At 38.1% G+C, this 22,292-nt stretch overlaps 2 protein-coding genes across 3 annotated transcripts in view; one reads left to right on the forward strand and one right to left on the reverse strand.

The window, feature by feature from the left end:
• LOC110014966 (uncharacterized) overlaps window positions 1-4,351 on the forward strand; it is a 29,558-nt gene extending 25,207 nt beyond the window's left edge. The window contains exons 3-6 of the mRNA XM_020702584.3: window positions 990-1,067; window positions 3,361-3,462; window positions 3,534-3,679; window positions 3,903-4,351. Coding sequence (XP_020558243.1) covers window positions 990-1,067; window positions 3,361-3,462; window positions 3,534-3,679; window positions 3,903-4,216 — 640 coding nt within the window. The 3' untranslated portion in view covers window positions 4,217-4,351. The remainder of the gene's footprint in view (window positions 1-989; window positions 1,068-3,360; window positions 3,463-3,533; window positions 3,680-3,902) is intronic.
• si:ch73-60h1.1 (calcium/calmodulin-dependent protein kinase type IV) overlaps window positions 4,352-22,292 on the reverse strand; it is a 39,736-nt gene continuing 21,795 nt past the window's right edge. For both annotated transcript variants that reach the window (XM_004068258.5, XM_078946219.1), the window contains exons 6-12: window positions 21,417-21,507; window positions 19,856-19,930; window positions 15,353-15,428; window positions 14,363-14,489; window positions 13,598-13,750; window positions 11,045-11,531; window positions 4,352-8,373 (exon numbers count right to left, since the gene is read on the reverse strand). In XM_004068258.5, coding sequence (XP_004068306.2) covers window positions 8,270-8,373; window positions 11,045-11,531; window positions 13,598-13,750; window positions 14,363-14,489; window positions 15,353-15,428; window positions 19,856-19,930; window positions 21,417-21,507 — 1,113 coding nt within the window. In that variant the 3' untranslated portion in view covers window positions 4,352-8,269. The remainder of the gene's footprint in view (window positions 8,374-11,044; window positions 11,532-13,597; window positions 13,751-14,362; window positions 14,490-15,352; window positions 15,429-19,855; window positions 19,931-21,416; window positions 21,508-22,292) is intronic.

Raw genomic sequence — 22,292 nt, forward strand, 5'->3', positions numbered from 1 at the left:
TAAGGAAAATTCTTCAAAACATACAAAAAAAAGATTTTTTTTTGATAAATCATTAAAAAAATAGACTGATCTGTTCAAACCAAACAAACATGAATCTAAAATCTAAATCTACCAAATCAAGAGTATATTCTTGACCAGCAATGCAACCAGCTTCTTTGTGGATATAAACAACCAAAAGGCTTGGAAATAACTAGAAAAGTTTATAAAGTGTTTTAATAAAAATACAATGTTGCATCATGTGGCCATAAACTACAGGGGAAAGTTTTACAATCCTTCAGTTTATTCACATGACGTGCCAGACTTTAAAATGTTGGTCTGAATACATCTTCCATTACACCAGACTTCTAAAGTTAAGCAACTACACAAGAAAAACTGATTTACATAAGGTAATGACAGAAAGTATTACTTAAACAAAGAAAATAATTTTCTGTAAACAATAAATGTGTTTTTTTGTGTTTACTTTGCATTTTGAAAGCCACAGAAATGGAGTTATTAGCATAGTTGGAGAAATTCTCACAACTCTAAAGATCAACTTAAGATAAACTTGAAATAAACGAGACAAATTTAAGAACAAATTTATGAACAATTTTAAAAACAAATCAAGAAAAAACACTTTTAACCATCAAATTTTGAGGGAATTTGGAAATCCTAAAATAAAACTTGTTGGAATGAACCCTTCTAGATACTGTTTTGCGCAGAACAGTTTAACATTTAATTAAAGAATAAAACACTTAAGAAGTAAGTTAGATTCTTTGTTTATTCTATCCAGCCTTTATCAAAACAGCAAAAAACATTGTGTTTGTGTGCTAAGGAGTTGGTGTTTGACCGTTAAACAGAGATCTTATTTTGGTTTCTGGAGAGGAAATTTCCTGTTTTTCAGTCTTTCATCAACTGTAGGAGCTAACGGTCATCTTGATCCCAGAGCAGCTCTTTCCTCTGGAGACTGCTGGCGTTCTGCTCCAACAGTTTGTTGAGTTTCTGTTTTCCAGAATAAGAAGACTTCCTGTGTTCACTGATGAAGAGCAAAGCCGGAGGCTTCAGAGAGGAGCTGCGGCACCTTTGAGCAGGTAAAACAAGACCTGAGACACGATACTCTCATATAGAAATTCATTTACATTCATCTAGGAAATATTTTCTGCAAAAGACAAACTTGTTTGGTACAAGTCCTCCTAAATGGTGTTCTTCTGGGCTCTGTACTTGGTCTGGTTCCATTTCCATTGCTATGCTAAAAGCATCCACATCTTCCCTTCTTCAGAGAACCTGGCTGTTAAAAGGTTCATCCAACAAACATTTTGCTGCTCAACTAAATAGCTCCTTCAATTTTCTTTTTGAAATGTCTGTGGCTTAACTTTTGAAGTTTAGATAGAATTGAGAACTTTAAACAAACTCATCAGTTTATTTAAGGATCTTGTATTCAGTTCATGTTTGTCAGGTTTTCCGTGTTGTCATCGGCTTCATTTCTACCTTGTTTCAAAATGTGCACATTTAAGTTTATTGCCTAAACGTTTAAATTTCTGCCACAATCCACTGGTCACAGAAACTTCTAGTAACTGTCTAAATCATGGCTATTTCAGTGTTTACAATCACAGATATGCATGATGCATCTGACAGACATTAATTCTTAGAGGTCTTTTGCACTTCACCGTTTAGATCTCCAGCAGCTGGTAACAGTCCCATCATGCCTTGGGTGTCGTAAACAAGCTGCCATTTTTCTCAAAGAGGGTTAGGGTTAAGTAAATAGGTTAGTTAAATAACATGAAGAATAATTTAGAAGGTGCCATAATGTTCGTTTTGTGTGCTTTAGAGGCTAAGAGGACAATTGACTTAAAAACTGAGGCACTTTGGTGAAAGTGGCAGCTCAAAGTCTGCTTGTTAAAGTGTAAATATATATCTATCTATCTACATATCTACATATCTACCTATCTCCCTATCTCCCTATCTCCCTATCTCTATATCTCCCTATCTATCTATCTATCTATCTATCTATCTATCTATCTATCTATCTATCTATCTATCTATCTATCTATCTATCTATCTATCTATCTATCTATCTATCTATCTATCTATCTATCTATCTATCTATCTATCTATCTATCTATCTATCTATCTATCTATCTATCTATCTATCTATCTATCTATCTATCTATCTATCTATCTATCTATCTATCTATCTATCTATCTATCTATCTATCTATCTATCTATCTATCTATCTATCTATCTATCTATCTATCTATCTATCTATCTATCTATCTATCTATCTATCTATCTATCTATCTATCTATCTATCTATCTATCTACCCTGTTTCTTTAGCTACCTGCATTGCTATTTTAGGGGTGTTGAATAAAAGATGTGATGTTCTGATACATGCTTTTGCACACATAAAGATGCATACAAATGTTGGATTGTAATTTTGCTACAAGTTTGTGAGACCTTTGAACCCCTGGTAGGTTTTTAGTAGAGATGTTTACTTCTTAGAATGCAGGATTTTTTTGATTACTAGTTGTCGGTGAAAAATAATCACAAATAAAACTAACTATAAAATTGCACGGTTTAGTCTATATCTAGTAAATGTATGTAACGTTTCCAAGAGACATCTAAAAATATCCAAAGATTAGATGTCTACAGGTAGATGTAGGAGACCTCTTTGCAGATATCTTGTAGAACACTATTTGTGATGAATGGCAATTGTCCCAGAATTCTCATCTAAATGTATTTAATAAAACCGTCTTTTTTAACAGGATTTGAAGCATGTCAGTTCCATACAATGCAGAAACTCTATATCAAACCGTTCATCCATATTCTATGTCTTGATTCTATGCAGGGTCATGAAAGTTGTGAGAAATGATCCCAGATACTGTGGGACAAGGCGGGGTACACCCATGGTAGTTTGCCTCTCTGTTGCAGGGCCACACATGTTCACATCCAGCTTTTCAATAAAGTTTTGAGAATGAACTGCTTTAAGATCAGTAGCATTACTTAATTCTTCTGTCACAGAGTGGTGCAGAACTCTGACAAAGAAGAAAATTCACCATGATCATTCACCAATCCTTGGCTACAGTGGAGGCTTAAAGTTTAGGTTGATCTAGCTGAACCTGAGCCATACCTGAACAGTTGACTTACATTATTGCACAGCTTTCCTTTCTGTAAACTCTTTTTTTTTTTACCACAGTTTCCGTCAGAGAAAATTGTTCTTCACCACTGTTCCTTAGTTACATGTCAATTTTAAAAGAACAGTTAGACCTTATGTCTTATTAGAATGATTTGGACAGATTTTTCTTTTGGTTTGAGACTTTTTTTCTGAATTTCTGGTGTAGCACTTGAGGCAATAAACTGAATTGAATTCAATCTTTTCCTGCAGGAACAATTCTTTCTTAGGAGACTTGAAGTTCAGATCAACCTACGTAGGCGTAGAAGACGGGTTCAGGATGCAGTTGGCAGTGATCTTATTCGTCCTTCTAGGGTGAGATAAACAGTGCGCTCAGACTTCTCCTGTCAGTGGATGTTCATGACAATGGTTTGTCTCCCTAAAAGGCCAGTTTCCTCTTCGACCAAAGAACAGTCGGTCTCTTTCTCGATGACCTTCAGCACTGGAACTCTCCTTCGGGTGCACATTAATGAAGAAATGGATCAGTGGGATGAAGCCAGTGACCCTCCTCCTCTTCGTAAGAACACAGCAGGTACAGCAAAAGATCTGTGGGGAATGTACAATATTTTTGTGTAAGATATAAAACCTTTAGTATTGAAGTACTGAAGAAAAAGGGTCGGTGTTGAGATCTTTAAATGTTTGAGTCCATAGGTTTGGTTCTTTAAGTGAGAAAATTCTGAATATTTGAAACATTATTTTAAACATTTTTGCAATGTTTAAACAATGGGATAACAGTTCTATCCGCTCGTCGGCAGCTTCCTTCACCGGCCCATCCTTTCAGATTTTATCCTCCGTCCAGCTCTCTTCAGCACCAGGATCCCCTCGACTGCTGGTCTGCATTCTGGATGGACTGATGTCTCCAAGGCAACGTGTCCTTTGGTGGGTGGATAATGCACAGAGGGTTTTAGGGAGTGAAGCAGGGCCATGGAAAAAGTCCAAGGAGGGCTACAGTGCCGTCTCTGTGCGGAATGTGCCGGCTGCAAAGCGGGGATTCCCTGTGTCATCGTACTGGTGTGGAACGATTCAGGCAGGGAAAGTTTTCAAACAGAAAGTCTGCTCGGAAACCTGAATTGAAATGTTGTTCCTGCTTCATTCTGGCCTCAAAGACTTCCACATTAAAGACATTCTGAGTGTTCATTTGTTGGAAAATAAAAATGTTTCCCTTCGTGTTTGTGGAGAAATAAAGAACAACAGAAGCCACAAATTAATTTCCATCAGCTATTTTTTACTATACATGTGATATAAAGTCTGGAAACATCCTGCAGGACTGACCCTGGATTAGAACCGCTCAAACATCAATTCTTTAGACTTAAGTGACCCGAGGATGTTAAATAATGCATGCAAAGATACACATGTAACAGCTGAGACGGTTACTCTGTCACTTTATACATATGTCATCCAGTAGAATTAAAAAAGCACAAATTTACTCATCAAACACGAAACGAACGTTTACAGCTTTTCCCTCCCGACCTCAAACGCCCCAAACTGTGACAGAAATAGAAGTAAAATATCCATGTTTTTACAGAAGAATATAAGTGTTCATCTATTGTACAGTTACATGCTCTTAACTGGGACAAACTTGGCAAGATGCTCCACACTTGAGGTCATGTGATGAAGTGGCCGGGTGTAGAAGATCTGGGATTTATCTCTGGGTGGTTTAAAGAGGAACCAAACTATCTGTAACTCATCAGAGCTGGGCTGTCAGCTTCAAGCGTCCAATCAGAGGAGAGTTCAGTTGTAGGAAGAACTGTCTTGTTTTTGGAGGTTTTATTTTTTTCAACAAACAAACACCACTTCATACAAACATGAGCAGCTTTTATTGTGGCCTTTGATGAACCAACTAAGCCACTGAACCCACTGAATATTTACAAAAATAATCCTTTGGATTTCCTCCATCACCCCTTCATGCACTTGATCTTGAAATTTGACGCACATACATCATTCATCCCACCATTTTCCAAACCCGCTTAATTGCTTTTGGGGTCACCAGGTTGCTGGAGCCTATACCAGTTACTGTTGGGTGAAGATAGGACACACCCTGGACAGATCGTAAGTCTGTCGCAAGGCCACACACTCACATCTAGGGACAGGATAGAATCATCAAATAATCTATTAAAATATGAAGTAAACCATGGTGCATACGGAGAGGAGAGTGCTAACCACTACACCACCACCCACATGCATGCATGCATTTTAGAAAATGATAGTGAGTACAATATTTTATGGGTAACTTGAACTATTTTACGACAAACATGGCAGCTGTAGTTTATAGTTACGGCTGATGATTGTTAAGAGCTCACACATACATTATCAACCAGAACACAGGATAAGTTCACCCCCAGCTCCAGTGTTTCCACTACAAACACTGGTTTAATTTAATTCAATTTTATTTGTATAGCCCAAATTCACAACAACAGTCGTCTCGATGGGCTTTGTAACGGTAATTGAAAAAGTAAAACATAAAATCAAAAGGATCATGAATACATAGAATTCAATAAGAAAATATACATTGAACTAAATAAACAGACTAAACTAAACTGGACATCTCTGCCCTTGGACCCTCCTTCGCGGTTGCAAAGGAAAATTGAGAAATTACATTTGAGTAAAAGCAACATGATTAATATAATTTTTCTTTAGCCCCTCATATGACAAAATTTGTTACAGCAGCTAAAAATTAACCTGTCAGACTCAACTTATTCTTTCTTTTTATAAAAACTTAGTTTAATGTTTCCTTTTTTCTCTCTAATCATTTTCTGGGTATTGTCCCACTGAAGGACTTGTGTCTTTACTACTTTTTCATGCTTTTTCTCGTTTAACCTTTACAACCATTAATATGATATTTGATAAACATGTTTCTAAGACCTTTATTCCATTGGCATGATCCAAACTTTCCATCGTATAGCTTGGTCCAAGTTTACTGCCCTGTAGTTCATCATCATTCCACAAGGGGCAGTAGAAAGGCTTTTAATGCCCATCTCATAATGGCTAATTCCATGAATTCCAAAAACGCTTTTTATTTGAAAAGTTTAGCCAATTTTCCAAACTTCATGGCCAGAATAATTTATCTATTGTTTTTGTTTTTTAAAATAAATTCTTTCCGTAATGACAGAATGCAAAACTTTTTGATTATTCATTTTTTATAACAGTTACAGCACGTTTTATTTCTTTGAGACAGTGGATACATAAGGTGTTTTTATTCCTGAACTCTCATGTCAATATTTTTGTATCTTAAACTAACATTCTAGTGAACAAAAACTTTCCACATCACCCAATGGATCATAAATGATCATAATTCTTTGATGTCTTGATTAAATTAACCAGGAAATTCTGTTTTCTTCACCTTCACGCTTTTGAGGCTAACCTTTAACAGTTTTTTTTATGTATTTTTGGAGTTGGTTTGCTATGATTGTTCCAATGTTTGGCTCCTCTTTTGAATAGACCCTTTTTTCCTCCGTCTTGGTTTTCTTTGTAAGATGCCAACAAAATGCTCAACAATCTGACAAAAACTTTAAACTCAGCTGCTGAGAAAATGTTGAAATGAGAAAATGTTGAAATGAAACATTTGTTGGAGATTGTGCACAAGCTGTTAGGATTTGAAATTCTGCAAACACAGTAGTGTACTGGAACAGGGTGTGGCTTTTAGAACATGACTATTGAAGAGAAAAGAACCAGTTAAAGACCCACTCTGATGAAGGTCCTGCTTTCGGTTTTTTTTACCCTTGTGCTATCCTTTAACATTGGGAGTTGGGTCATCTAGACCCTACAAGACAGTACGCTGAACTTTCTTCTTCAATGATTTGTGATCTTCACTGGTGTCCATGGATTACATGGAATCCTCTTCACCTTTATCCACCTTTGTCATGGTAGGGAGAACACGTCAATGGTCATCTTGACCCCATAGGATAGCACAAGGGTTAAAAATGTTCTTGTGCAATTTCTCTCATGACAGAGGACATATATAAGGAAAATTAAGCCTAAAATATGAGTATTTCTTTATATACATTTTTGTGAATCAAAGGCAGATGAAAAAATGCAGCTGGAAAAAGCTTGTAGTTGTGATGTAGAACCTACAACAACAGGCCACTCCTCTCCACTCCGATGCATCCACTTGCAGACAAATAGATCCGTGTACATCTTTCTTCTGTCTGAGCTAGTATCTGGCTTAAAACTGTATGACTGGATTGCTCCAATGTTGCCCACCCTTTTTATCCCAACGTGAATGTAAGGTCAGGGGTCTGAGGGGCTGTAAGCTAGCAGAAGAGCATGCAAACAAATGGATGATAGGAAGTGGGGCACTTACGCTGTGCCAACAGTTCCGACTCAGAGGTGAACTTCTAATGAACTATGTCTATGAGCAGAAACTATGTCCTAGAAAACAATCCATTTTTTGGGCTAAAAACGACATAATCATAACTAAAAGACCACTTCGAACACTTTGAAAATAGCTGAAAAGATGATCAGAGTGGGTCTTCGACTCCAGGGTACAAAAAAGAACTGTAACCAAAGAAGATATTTAAAGAAAAAAATCTTTGAATTTTGAGAATAATCAATTGAAAAACTAGTAATTACGTTATCCGTATGAAGCCTCGGGGACTGTTTTTATTATTTATCATTTGATATTTGCAGCTTACAGTTTGAATCTTCAACTCTGCAGCTTTCCTCCACATGTACCATTTACTCCAAATAAATCCCAGGTGGAAACACCTCAAGTTGGCTGGAAACAAACACTAAAAGATGCATCTTCACTTTTCTAAGACTCAAACCCTTTGGACTGTCTTAACCAAAAATAGTTCAAATGTATATCTATATCTATATCTATATATATTTGTCTTCAGGAAGTCCTGCATTGATGTTTTTGGAAGCCCCTGTACAAAGAGAGGTAGAATGTGTGGTTTCAGATCAGGTGTTTGTTTCAGCAGAGGTTTAGTTTTCTGTCTTGGGAGCTCAAACATGTCTGATAAAGTCAAGCATCAAGATGTGAGTAATTATGACTTGTAAACTATCATATGTACAGTCCAAAGAAGAGAGCATGGTCACTGCTGATAAAGTGTAAACAACACAACGCTTTTCAAAGCTCACTAACACAAATTACTTACCTAAAAACTGGAGTTACACCGTTTACTCAAACAGCTGCAGTACAAAGGATAAAAAACTGAGAAGCAGAAAACTCCAGTTCGTCCTCTGAGAATTTCCGCAAGTCTGAGGACTTTGAGCCGCCATCATGCCCTGGGACAAAAGCAGAAGAAGGAAACCCCATGAGGCTGCTCTGCCCTTATCGTCCGTGCAGTTTTAAAGATTCAAGCAGATACAATCCTCGGCTATCCAGGAAGTGTTCAGCTTTCCGTGAGAGAAGACGAACATGAAGCTGCGCCAGAAAAACAAGTCAGTCTTTGTCAAAGATTGAGTTCAAAGCAAAGTTGAGCCTTCTAAGAACCGCCAACCTCCAGCCCAGAGTTTGTGTGTTCAGTTAGGCCTGAAAGCACATTAAAAAGGTAACTTTTCTGTAAATGTCAGATTTTTGAGTTTCTGCATATCTAAGCTATGACCACCTCAGAACAGCACCACCTGTGCAAACATGCCAGCGAATGAAGAACTTTTTTCCTTTTTTATATGTATTCGACATTTTTTATAGTTTTCTTGCTTTAAAATAGTTTTTTGTTTCCATTTTATTTTGGAGGAACACAATGTTTCGATGTAATCAAGCTGGATTACATTCAGAACCACTGCAGGAAACCTTGAAGCCATTCTTAGCCAAGAATAGCTTCACCTTTAAAAAATGCCTACTTTAATCTACATAAAAAATATGAGAAAAATACTTATATGATTAAAATGATGTGATTGCTTATCTATAAGATGTCATCAAACTACAAGTGATTAAAAAAATTTACAGGTTTTCTATATCTTTTAATTGAGTTCATGTTGAACCCAGAATAGAAATGACAATCATTTATGCACCTTTTAGAAGCGGCTAGGTAGCTCGGTTGGTACGGTGAAAGGGTTCGATTCCCGGAGGGGAATGAACAATGGTAACGGGGCAATTACCATGTCAGTAAGCAATTAACATCACCCAGTGGGGGCCCTTGGGCAAGACCCTTGACACTACTGCCTCCCGAGCGCAGTTCGGCTCCCCCAGGGGATGGGTCAAATACGGAGAAGTATTTCCCCATTGTGGGGATAAAGTATCAATTATTATTATCAAAGCTCTGATTATCTATCACATCTAGAAAGGTAAAAAAAAAATCCATTTCAGTTAGAAAATAAACTTTGTGTAACTTATTGTTCCAAGATTTTAAAAAATGTTAAATATTTCAGTTTCTCCTATCAAACCAGCAGGACTTCAAACTTTTTTGTTAATGAAAGCCTAAATTTAGGGTGTTTTTGGAGTGATATTAAGCAACACCCTTTAGTTATGGTCATACAGGTCTACACTGACCCATGCTGTTGATGGGGATGTCCTTTCGTCACACTTACCCTGTTATTTCTAATGCATGTTTGTGTTCATTTTGTGCACTTTAAAGACCCACTCCAATTAAAAAAAATCCTGTTTTGAGTGTTTTTAACATATTCTTATGGCATTTTTTTGTTGATGGAGGATGTATATAAAGAAAATTAAGCTTAAAATTTCATTTCTGAGTAACTTTTTATTCATATTGTTTTGAATCAGAAAGAGTAGAAAAAAAATGTTGTTTAAAAAAGCGTGTGATGTAGAACCTACAATGGCAAGCCAGAAGATCCCTGCTCTGCTCCATCCTGATACACCCATTTGCAGACAAATAGATCCATGTACGTCTTTGTTTTCCTCGTCCATGTTAACATCTGGTGCAAAACGCTACGGCTGGATAGCTCCAATATTGCTCACCATTGTTGTTGCACCGGTAATGTTAGGTTGGGGGTGTAAAGAGCTGTAAGCTAGTAGGAGAGAACGTAAACAAAGAGATGATGGGAAATGGGGACGGGATTATTCTGCATAATTGAAAGACCACAGGGAACGCTTTTACAATAGATCAAAAGATGATTGGAGTGGGTCTTTGATATCTGTCATTCTATAGACTGCACACTGATTTAGAAAAAATATATATGTATATACCGGTATATATATATTACTTGAGACATTATTATTGGAACCAACCTTACTGAGTACATTTGTTTCATAAAATATTCCCCTCTTTCAACTGCATCTAGACATGAAAGCTCCTGCCTCACTGTTAGATATGTTTCAGTCAACAGGTGTATAAAGCAAAGTATGGAAGGGATTTTTTTAGAAAAGGTCCGCAACCAAACCAAATATTTCTCTCTCTCATTTCTGTCGTTACATCTGGACCAGTAAAAAAATAATTACAATCAGAGCACATCTGGAAGAGTAAGCAAGGTGCACGTGATTTCCACAGATAAAAAATACACTTGACTATAACAGGAAGAACCAAGCTGTGTGGGTTTCTGGCAGAGTACAAAGCCTGCATGCGCTGAGAAATGATGCCAGTTTTTGGGTCCTGAAGTCAGGAGAGGCAGTGAGTGAAAAATCATCGGAGTAGCTAAACTATCTTCATCAAACAAACCTTGTCTGGTTATTTCATTTAATCCTACCTACATTCAATCAGCTACAGTTTTTCTATTCACATAAAAAGTTACTATCTATCCAAAACTATCTTTAGTGCTGCCCCATCAGTTCACCTGTCTGTAACGAGCAGTTTCATAATCTGTCTCTGATTGGGTGAGCCGCTTTGTGTTTGTGAGATGGCTGAGCTACAGACATGAGGGATGCATCCTGATGCTTTACTTTTCTGCTGTAATTTGGTCCCCAGTGACATTTATGTGAAGAGCTGAAATGGATGGTTTCTGTGGCCTGAATGGAAAACTGCTGCTCTCTCAGTTGATTACTGGCAGGAAGTGGTCTTACTAGCAGGCTCCGCCCCTGGCGAGAAGCCATTGCTGAGATTGTTGGGGCTTAGAGGCAAGCCTGTTGATGTCTCTTCCACTCTGGCGTTGGACTCTATGACGGAGCAGCTCTTCTGTGGCAGCCGTGGTTGGACCAGCATGGATTTTGGAATTACCGATGCCTGTCTTAGCCCGTCGCCACGCAGCGGCGGCCTGGTGAGGGCGGGGCCAGTGGGTGTGGCGTCAGGCTTGACTGGATTGGGACTCCGTGGAGGGGAGGGACTGTGGGCACTTTGGTCGTCAAACTTTGATTCAGCTTCTTGTGGCACCTGCTGGTCCGGGGAGGGGACGTCTTTGTCTCTGGTAGCAGAGCCCAAAGACTCAGGGGGTGGGTCCTGCTGCATGCTGCTTTGCCGGGAAGTCCCTGAACCTTGAATCTCACAGCTGTCTGTTCGACGCCGGGAACCCTCGTGCATTCGACTGGTGGCCACAACAGCTTTCATGGCAGCCTTCCAACACACAAGACAACACTTTACTCAACACAGGATGCAGTGATCTGATCCCATTTCTTTTATCAAGACACTATCAGACCTTATCCACCTCCATGACTGTTTTCCATTGGAAATGTTTGTTGGATTAACATTTTTGAGGTCTGTTAATACAAAAATGCTTTCAGCTTACTAAAATATAACATGATTCTCATTTACTCTTCAGGTGGTGACAAGATGCCTAAGGAATGGAGGAGAAGTGTGACGGTGCCCATTTCTAAGAATAAGGGAGATGTGCAGAGTTGTGGAAACTACAGAGGAATAAAGCTGATGAGCCATTCAATGAAATTGAGGGAAAAAAGTTGAAGCCACATTTGAACATTTGTGAGCATTTGAAAGCAGCAGTATGGTTGTCACGCCAACAAAGACATGAAATACAGATGTAATATTTGAGAATGTTGATAGAGAAGTAGAGAAAAGGTCAGAGAGAGCTATACTGTGTCTTTGTAGATCTGGGGAAAGCTTATGAAAGGGTGCTCAGGGGAACTGTGGTATTGTATGAGGAAGTCTGGAGTGACGGAGAAGTATGTTAGAGCAGTGCAGGACATGTATGTTGGCTGTAAGACAGTTATGAGGTGTGCTGTAGGGGTGACAGAGGAGTTCAAGGGGGAGGTGGGATTTACATCAGCGATCAGTTTTTAGCCCCTTTCTGTTTGCAATTGTGATGGATGGGCTGACAGATGAGGTTAGACAGGAATCACCATGGACTATGATGTTTGCAGATGATATTGTGATTTGTAGTGAGAGCAGGGAACATTTGGAGGAGAAGCTAGAGAGGTGGAAATTTGCCCTGAAAAGGAGAGGAATGAAGGATAGCCGCTGCAACATGGAGTACATGTGTGTGAATTAGAGGAACCAAAGTGGACTACTGAGGTTACAGGGAGAAGAGATAAATAAGGTGGAGGATTTTAACCCTTGTGCTAACCTAGGCACTTTGACATTGGGAGTGAGGTCATCTAGATCCCACAAGACAGTGTGCGGAACTTTTTTCTTCAATGATTAGTGATCTTCACTGGTGTCCATGGATTACATGAAATCCTCTCCACCTTTATCCACCTTTGTCATGGTAGGGAGAACACGTCAATGGTCATCTTGACCCCATAGGATAGCACAAGGGTTAAGTATCTACAGTCCGGAGTAATGGAGAGTGTAGAAAAGAATTAAAGAAGCGAGAGCAGGCAGATTGGAATGGGTGGAGAAAAATCTCAGGTGTGACGTGTTTCAGCTCAAATAAAAGGAAAGGTGTAGAAAACTGGTGAGACCAGCCATGTTGTATGGCCTACAGACAGTGGCACTAAGGAAAATACAGGAAGCAGAGCTGGAGGTAGCAGAGATGACGATGCTGAGGTTCTCTTTGGGAGTGATCAGGATGGATAGGGTCAGGAACGAGAACATCTGGGGGACAGCACGTTAGAGGTTTTGGAGATAAAGTCAGAGAGGCCAGACTGCCAGATATGTCCAGAAGAGAGACAACGAATATATTGTTAGAAGGATGCTGAGTCTAGAGCTAGCAGGTAAGAGGTCTGGAGGAAGGCCAAAGAGGAGTCTTATGGATGTAGTGAAGGAAGGCCTGAAGGTAGCTGGTGTTAGAGCAGAGGATGCAGAAGACAGGGTTAGATGGAGGAAGCTAATTTGCTGTGGCGACCCCCAAAGGGATTTCAATCTGCTAAGAGGCTTAAAACGATGTTTTGCTCACTTGGTTATCAGCTTTTAGAACTTTTTAGCATGCTTTGTGCTCTGCTTCTCATATAAAAAAGGAGAGCCCTTAGATTGATAGTGGTGATGAGTGGTGACTTTATTGAATAATCTCTTAATCTATCAAAATTGAAAAGATGAACTCAGTGAGTTTAATCTTTGCGCTGGATTAAACATTTAAAATATGAGCGTACAGAGCAAAAGGACTTTGAACCATTCCCTCTTTCAGTTTGGGTTAAGGAGAAAAGTTGAACCAAGACTGTAATGATATTAAGTCTTTATCAGAATTGCTCCAATAGCACTTGTTTATGAGACTCACAACAGAAACAAACCTTAAGTTTGCGTCGAGCATTGAACTCCTGCAGCTTCCTCTGCGTGGTGTCCATGTGTGAGAAGCGGGCAGCTTTGCCCAGCACCCAGGGGTGCTGCAGGGCTTCCCGGACACTGAGGCGCTTGTGTGGGTCGAGGACAATCAGCTTACCAACCTGGAGATGTACCAAAAATTGGTTTAATCTGCATACACTGTCACTCAAATGCTATTGTTCATTTCATAGAAAACACAAAACATTAAAATTAACAAACAAAAATACATGAACAGACAGTTCCCTAAACCTACAAAAAATTTGATATGTAAATAATAAAAGCATCAAAACAGGACAATAAAGTTCAAATATTAAACTTTTATAATGCATCATGTTTCAGAACACACTGGCATGGCTACATTTTCACAATCAAGTTTAAAATTGGTTTGTATTTGTAATCACCGGATTGCACAAAAATTATAAAGTTATGTATACTCAAGCGACAACTTCCAATAAAAAGTCTATGTAAATGCACGTAAATCCACGTCTTAAGTTTTCGCATTCTGCGTCACTACACACATTTTTAAGATTGCTTTTGGGCTCTGCATACAAAACGCATGTCCGTTAAACGTCAAGCTGAAAGTTAACCCAGTTGTACTCTCAACAGCCATGGACTCTGATTTGGTTGTGACGTATGGATGCCGTGTCCTCCATCATCAGAAAAAGGCCACAAGAACATGTTAAAAACACCAAAAACACCATTTCATTGGAGTGAGTCTCTAAGTATCAACTTACCAGGTCCTTGGCATTCAGAGAGACCTCGTCCCACCACGGAGATACAAACTCATAATCACAATTGAGGATGCGGCTGTACATGTACTGGTCCCCCCTTGGGTCAAAGAAGGGTTCAAACCCACAGAGTCTGGAGAACAGAAGCAGGACAGAGTTTTAAACAGAGTTTCCCTACAACAATGTGAAGATAACCCTGAATGAAACATCATCTAACTAGAAAATTCAAATATATATTTTAAGAAAATTTTGATAGAAAAAAAAACAGATACAACAATTCATGTCCCTTTCTGATCCTTGTTTAAGAAGATCGCCGATGTTTGAATCTTCAGAGATCCTTCAACGGGACATCAAGCATGAACACTCATGTCTTTGAGTGTAGCTGTACATCTGCTGTCTTTTCTGGGCAATCAATGTACTGCAGCCATAGCCGTGACGGGAAGATGTTTGATGGTTTAACCTCCCAATTCAACCGTTGATGCAGGGAGCCACTAGGACTCCTTTTTAAAATCTGCTAAGACTGTCTGTGGACTCAAACCCTCAACCAACAGGCATTTCCTGGTTTTACATACAGACAATGACTATTGTCACACCTGTGTGTTAAATGGTCTTTTATTTTACGTCTCACTTTTCCAAATCTGTGACTGTGTGTGTTTATGCTCCACTCACACAAGCCGATGACTCACAGCAGCTAATGACAATGCCCTATCATTCCTGGAAGAGAAACCTCTGTGGTCTGTCATTATTGGCTCTGCTGCAGCACATTCTCATCTAAAGACTCCATCAACACCCAGTTATTGTCCTGGGACAGGCTCCATGCAGCACTTCAAGTTGTGTCGCCGCCTTTAATGGCTCTTAAGAGGCGAAGGGAAGAACAGCAAACTTGGTAGTTAAATTTGATGACAGATGACAATGACTCCATGATGAACCAGATTGCTCCATTTGTGTGTGTGTGTGTGTTTGCATAAACGTTCAGCCGAGGGTAAACAGACTCACAGGATGTAGAGGATGACGCCCACCGACCACATGTCCACCTCAGGGCCGTAAGCATTTCCCCGCAGGATCTCTGGAGCTGTGGGCAGAGGAATCCGTTAGCTGCCAGATGGCTGACAGAAGCTCTGACTGAGAGGACCAAGAAATCCCACAGAGCTGGAGCTGCTGTGAACGCATCACTGACACCCGCAGATATCACCGCAACTCAAGTAGGGGAACACAAATACTACAATACCTGAAAGTAATGCTGTTAATCTGCTATTGATGCTAAAGTCCTTCTACCAGTGGACTGTTTACAATATCATTAACAATGATGTGTATCTATATACCAATACCACAAATATACAAATGTAAAGCTAAGGACAAACAGTAAGGCAGGTGACACAACATTTTCTATTTGGAACTCATGAATTACTAACTCCTGCCTTCTCCACATTCAACTCAAAGCTATTGAAGGCGGGAAATGTATCCGTGACAATTTCTGTTTTATTTAGAAAGCTTGAGTTTGGAGCTCTTTGAATGTTCTTTATGTAGTGTTTTCACTATTATAATCATGTACTTGAACTCAAATGTGTTTTGTTCTTTTTGACGTCAGGGCTTTACACCAATCCCTCCGCTGAGAAAAGAGAGGGAAATTCTTCAGGCAGCTTTTACATGCAGATCATTGACTGTATAAGAGAACTGGACTGAGCGAGTGTGACGTCACTCATGGAAAAGCAGCTCTAACCAAATCAAGCCAACTCAGTTGTTATTTTTCTGCCATAGGGACACCACCAATTGTAGCAGACGAGATTACCGTAGTAAGTAGTGATTGGTTAGCAAGAACATGTTAAAAAAAAGTAGCAGAGCAAAAATTGGTTATTCTGGCAAATATACTAATCATAATATTTTACTACCAACAAGGCTATCGTAATCTACTGCATTACTACTAATAACGTATACTTTAAACCTAAGGGTAGGAATGAGACAAAAATGCTCCAAATACCACTTTAGAAGCTAATGCATATTTACCAACAAGTCAGTGTCGTGCGGTGAGGTTGATTTATTTAAAATTGCACGAACTGAATATTTCACCATTCATTAAACGGCAGCTAACAGCTTGTAAAATACACACAAGAAAATATTTGTCCTACAGAGAATATTTATTTTATCGACATGGATAGAACACTCTTCTTGTGTATAAATTTATTCATATGTACTGTAAACAAATTAAAGTATACGGATGTGTTCAGCACACATTTGACCCTCAGTAACTATTTCTGGTATTTTTTCAACTTCAAATTCTGGAGCTTTAATCAGTGTTATCAAATATTGTCTGTGAAAATGATCATAAAAATAAAATAAATGATTTTAATTACATTTTTTTCCACTTACTCCCATGTTATTTAAAAAAAAACATTGAAAAACATGTTTGGCTTTACTTTTTGAGTCTGTGCGCTGATCCTTCTCCACGAAAAGCTCTATGATCTGTTGGAAAAGTCTTATTTTCCTTTAGTGTATTTGTGTTTCTCCCTCTCAATGGAGAAAGACATTCTTAGTCTTTTTCTACGGCAGTAGTGTAGCTACAAAGCAGCTGTCAGCTCACGTCTGCCCCCTGCTGGTGAGGCTTGCCTCACCTAAAGCCTTTTCTGCGGGCCTACAGCAGCATTTTCAGCGCACGTCTCTGTTAACATTGAGCCTTGCCGTCAGACATGAAGCACAGTGCTTCAGAGCCTGAACCAGAGTTTCCGCTCCGTCTATGATCGCGCAACACTGAAATTCTGCGATTTTAACCTCAAAAACTGTGGAAAACATGTTGAGTTGACTAAAAATGCATATTTAACACAGATCAGTGGAAAATAATATTTACTTAATTTAACTTTTTTCTATTTTATCATGATTATGACAGGTGAGGCTGTGCCTCACTTGCCTCACCTGACCCCACGTTACTGCACCAAGTACAGGGAGGTCATCAGGGGAGCAAGGGGACTAGTTGCCCTCCACTTTAGAGCCTTGCCCTCAGATGCCCCTCCAACCCCCCGCCATACAACCTTAGTCAAGAAGAGCAAATCACTACTAAGTAAAAAGGCTTCCAACAGTCATACAACAAGCAATAAATTGGATGAGTTGTTAATTTTGAACTTTTTTTTTTAATACGGCCCTGCATCAAACCTGTTCAGATATTAAATTAGTCAGTCTGTCTGCATGCGCCAAAACAGATTAAACAGGCCTGTTAAAGCACTATTATTCTGTTTGTTTGTTTTTTGTTACCCACAACTGTTTTTATTGCGGCAAAGCTGTCATTTACTGACAAATTAGGCCTGACTCATTAAGATCCCAATTAAAAAGCACAAAAAACTACCTGGGCAAGCAATTAGATTACATCTACGGTAATTAGGATTTGCTGGTTTTCAAAGAAAAAGTGTGGAAAGGACAGCTGGCGAAAACACACGTACCGTATTTAAATAAAGGTCAATGCAATAGAATTTAAAATTGTAGCTCTGCCTAAACAGATGAAACAGACTGATAACAATTATGTGCCTGTTTTTGGTGAAACATACCTTAAGGTATAGGGCTTTAAATTAAATTAAATTAAATTATGCCCGCAAGAGGGATAGACGTTAAGATACAGGTAGGGGTCAATGCTCTCAGAACCCAACAGCCGTGGTTTGGAGAGGAGAAGAGAAACGCACAGGAAGAAAGGAGCAGGGTTTGAACAAAATTAACATTTGAGGTAAAAAAAAAGGAGTTTGAAAAAAGTGGAAAATATTTTTTTTTAAACTTGCCGTATTTATAGTTAAATTTATCCAAATCCACAAACTTTGCAACTTTGAATATGCAAAGCTTATGTATTAATAATCCTTACCTTTTTTTTTCCTCATAAATATTTACATGCGCACATAGATGCGATTTCTTTGTCATCTTTTGGTCCATTATTATCACCTGTTTAAAACTATGAATGCAACTATCTGTGCATAAAGTTAGCCCAGTTTGCACATATTTTTCGAACGTGCAAAATATTCCCACAAAACAGCACCCTTCATCTTCCTTCACGTTTGAGTTCACAAAATTGAGCTAGTTGCTTCTGCTCTTTTTAGTGGATTTTGCCGGAATTAGCCTAAACTACACATGGGTCAATGGAAGCATCTTTTACCCATTTAGTTACAACAGATCAGAACAGAACAATGTGTGTTTTTTTGCACGCTGTCCTTTATCTGCATGTTTTTACACACTCAAACCTTTAGTAAAATTGATCCATTATGTTATATTATAAATAATAAATAAATGCTCTAAAACTTTGGATAAAATATTACCATTGACAGATGCTCAGAATAATTAATATAATGTTTTTATGCCTTCTAACATCTGAACTTCCATGCAACTTTTTTAAACAGCAGTTTTGTGCAATATTGACAGTTTTCAGCTGCTCTTATCATGTGCAATTATATCAGTATTCAGTTGTGTTTTGTGCAGTAATTTACAGTATTTTTAAGGTGTAGTCTCACTTTGCAATAATATTAACATTCTTTATAAACTAATAACAATAAATTGCTCCTGTAATAAACTAATTTCCTTCCAGTGATCAAAAGTAATGTTATCTAATTTTAGAAAAGCACAAAGTTTAATGATATTTTAGACCTAGTGAAAAAAAACAGTTATAAAAATAATCTTATATAGAATGTCTGGTGTAGGCTTCTTTTTACAAAAAAGGTATAGCCTCATAAAACTCGTATATTTATTGTGGTTTATTTAAAACACTTTAAAAATATTTTGTTACAGATAACATTTAAATGTTTTAAATAATACATTTTTATGAATATTTATTTTTGAATCTTCACAAATAAGGTTCTTCCTCTGTCCCATCTTTCTTATGTCACCCAGCCAATACCTTCTGCCCCCACTTTCCCACCTTAAAAAACAACAACTTTCTAGATCGACCAATGCCCCGCTTTGTATTTGCAGTACTTATCGAAGCCCTGGACATGAAATTAAAAAGTAAAAACATATTGTTCTGTCAAATTAATAATTTAAGGACACAAATTAGCAATTTGAACACATGCAGACACAAGTGAGCATTTTGTGTGAGCAAAGGAGTATTTTGTGGACAAAAATTTACATATTATGTCCACAAATCCATCGTTGCAGTTAATGATATTAAAATACTTATTGTGACCATTTAATCCTAATTTTTGTGCTCAAAATGCTCATTTTTACTTTGCTCATCAGCAAAGTAAATACTAATTTGTGACCACTAGTTATCAATTTATGGGAGCAATTTATTACTGTCTTTTTTTACTTCCTGTCCAGACTGGGATAGGTTCTACAAATACATCTCACTAGTTATCACTAATACATATATATTGTTTAGCTCATACAGCACCCAAACCTGACTGATTTAAGTAACTATTTTTCAGTAGACTTTAAATACCGTCATAAACTCTATCATCCCAAGAACTTAATAAAATTATGCTTTTTTTAATTATAATTTTCTATTTAATATTTAGATTTTCAGTGACCTTTACTTACCACAGTAACCTGGAGTACCACAGACCGTCTTCATGGTCACCTGGTCATCAATAATTTTTGAAAGTCCAAAATCGGCTGAAAAAGGAAAACATTTTCTTATCAGAGCTTTCCCTTTATGAATTTATTCTTTTTTTTTTATTTCAGTTTCCTTTTTAAAAAGTTGAAGAAGTGGGAGTGTTGCTTTTCCACCAAAAGCTGATGAAAATTGTTAGGGGAGAGACTCTCCCATCACCATCTGTAGCAGTTAGCCAGGAGCTTACCGTCCATCTGGATGCTCCACCAAAATGACAACAAAAAGCTCAGGATCAAGCACGGAAGCTCTGCTTTTTATTTCTAGTTCTTTTAAATTGTAATATGCAAATATAAACTAATTGTTCTTTTTTTTATTCAAGTTTATTGTAAGGCCTTTTTTGTATTGGATTAAGGCATACATTTAAATAGAATGAAATCTTATTTATCAAATCACACTAGGGGTCTTAAGGTGGAATAAATAAATAAATCATTCGTAAAACTTAATTTATATGGCACTTTACCAAAGTACTTTACAACCAAAAAAAACTGTGTGAAAAAGAACATTTTTAATCGATTAGGAACAAAAATTAAAAATAAATAAATAAACCATTCATTCAAGTACTAACTTTTTTTTTTGTTCAGATGAAAATAGAATGTGGGTCTTCAAGCCAAATCCCAATAATTGAAAAATCTTAAATCTAAAGAATTAATGCATAACGCTCACTGCATTTCTGAGAAACCTTATTAAAATCCCAGAAAATCAACTCCAGCTGGTTTCCCTCAGGCCTTTTAAGACTACTTCAGTTTATAGAATGCTTCACAGCTTTTAGAGGAGCTCATCCTGCCGACCATTTCTGACCATTGCATCAGAAATCAAGTCTGTAATTGTTCATGTTTGTAAACATGTATCCAGGCTCGCATGTGGCTGCCTGAACCTGGATAAGTATAATCTTCCAGATTACATAGAATCTGACAGACTTGTCAGTTTGCACGCTAGGACAGCTGATAACTGCAAATGCTCTCGTTGCTGCATGGTTAGTTTGAGTGTAGTCCAACTAAAGGTTTGGTGCTGCTAAACCAAATGACACATAAAGTAAATAAACTGGTGTGTAATATAGGCATGCAAATCCATCCAACAATGGGTTCAATTGACTAAACCATTTGCATAGAATTTTCAGTACTACTACTTTTGTGAAACTTTTTAAAAGCATGATTTGGTTTGTTGTGAACTGACATGTTTATGGTTTGAATGTGAGGACAGAAATGGACTGACGGATGATTTTAGAGGCTAATCCTTCAATTTGTGCATAAAAACACTTTATGCTGGATTAGGGGGGGGGGGGGTTATGATGTCTGGATAAATCTGGGAATGACATCAGCTTTGGTGGCTGAAGGCTGCAGTCAATTGATTTGGTGGCACTTCGAAACTGTAAAAATGACTAGAAAACAGTCTTTTACAGAAGGAACATATATTCTTTAAGATCAGAGATATTGGCTTTCGATGTTAGCATGTCAAAGCAAAAGACTTAAGGAGCTTCTGGTGTATTACCTATCTTTAGTGAAGCGTCCAGGGACAGGTCGGCATAAAGCAGGTTCTCCGGTTTGAGATCTCGATGGACGACCCCATTTTCATGCAAATACTAAACCACACAGAAGGACAAAGAAGAGAAAACACTTAGAATCTCCCTTTAACAGGTTGCTATGTTCAACAGAATTATCAGGTATTGTCTTACTGTAAACACAAAAAACTCCTTGCAAAAATCCCCCTACCATTAACAACTGAGGAAACGTCTAATGCTACATTCACACCAGCCTCAGAAACACGCATTCAAGCAACCACTTCCTATGAAAAGTCTCTGTAAATGTGTGTATATGCGCCTCTTTGGACATATACTTCTGCATTCAAAAGTCTTATGCTTATGCATTGCTACAAATGTTTTTATTTCAGTTTTTCGGCTCTACTTACAAAAGGTGTGGCCTTTGAACAAACGCTGAAAGTTAAACCAGTTGAACTTTGACCAATCAGGGACTCAGATTTGGTAGGGACGTATGGGTAGGGTCCTTTTTCCAAACGTTGGAAAATTGATCATGTAGAAGAAACTAGTAATTGTGGTTTGTCCCCTGCTGGAAATATATGACACCAAGTCTTTCATTTATTGGAAGAGAGGTGTAAAAGAAAAAGTCACAATAACAATTCACACCAACCTCTTCCAACTGCAGGTATATCCCTTGTGCTATCCCAGGCACTTTAACATTGGGAGTTGGGTCATCTAGACCCACTAGACAGTGCTCTGAACCTTTTTTCTTCAATGATTTGTGATCTTCACTGATGTCCATGGATTACATGAAATCTTTCCACCTTTATCCACCTTTGTCATGGTAGGGAGAACACGTCAATGTAAGGGTGCGGTAATAGGATAGCACA

The sequence above is a fragment of the Oryzias latipes genome, chromosome 4, assembly GCF_053564925.1.
Source record: "Oryzias latipes strain Hd-rR chromosome 4, Olatipes_Hd-rR_3.1".
Taxonomy (NCBI): domain Eukaryota; kingdom Metazoa; phylum Chordata; class Actinopteri; order Beloniformes; family Adrianichthyidae; genus Oryzias; species Oryzias latipes.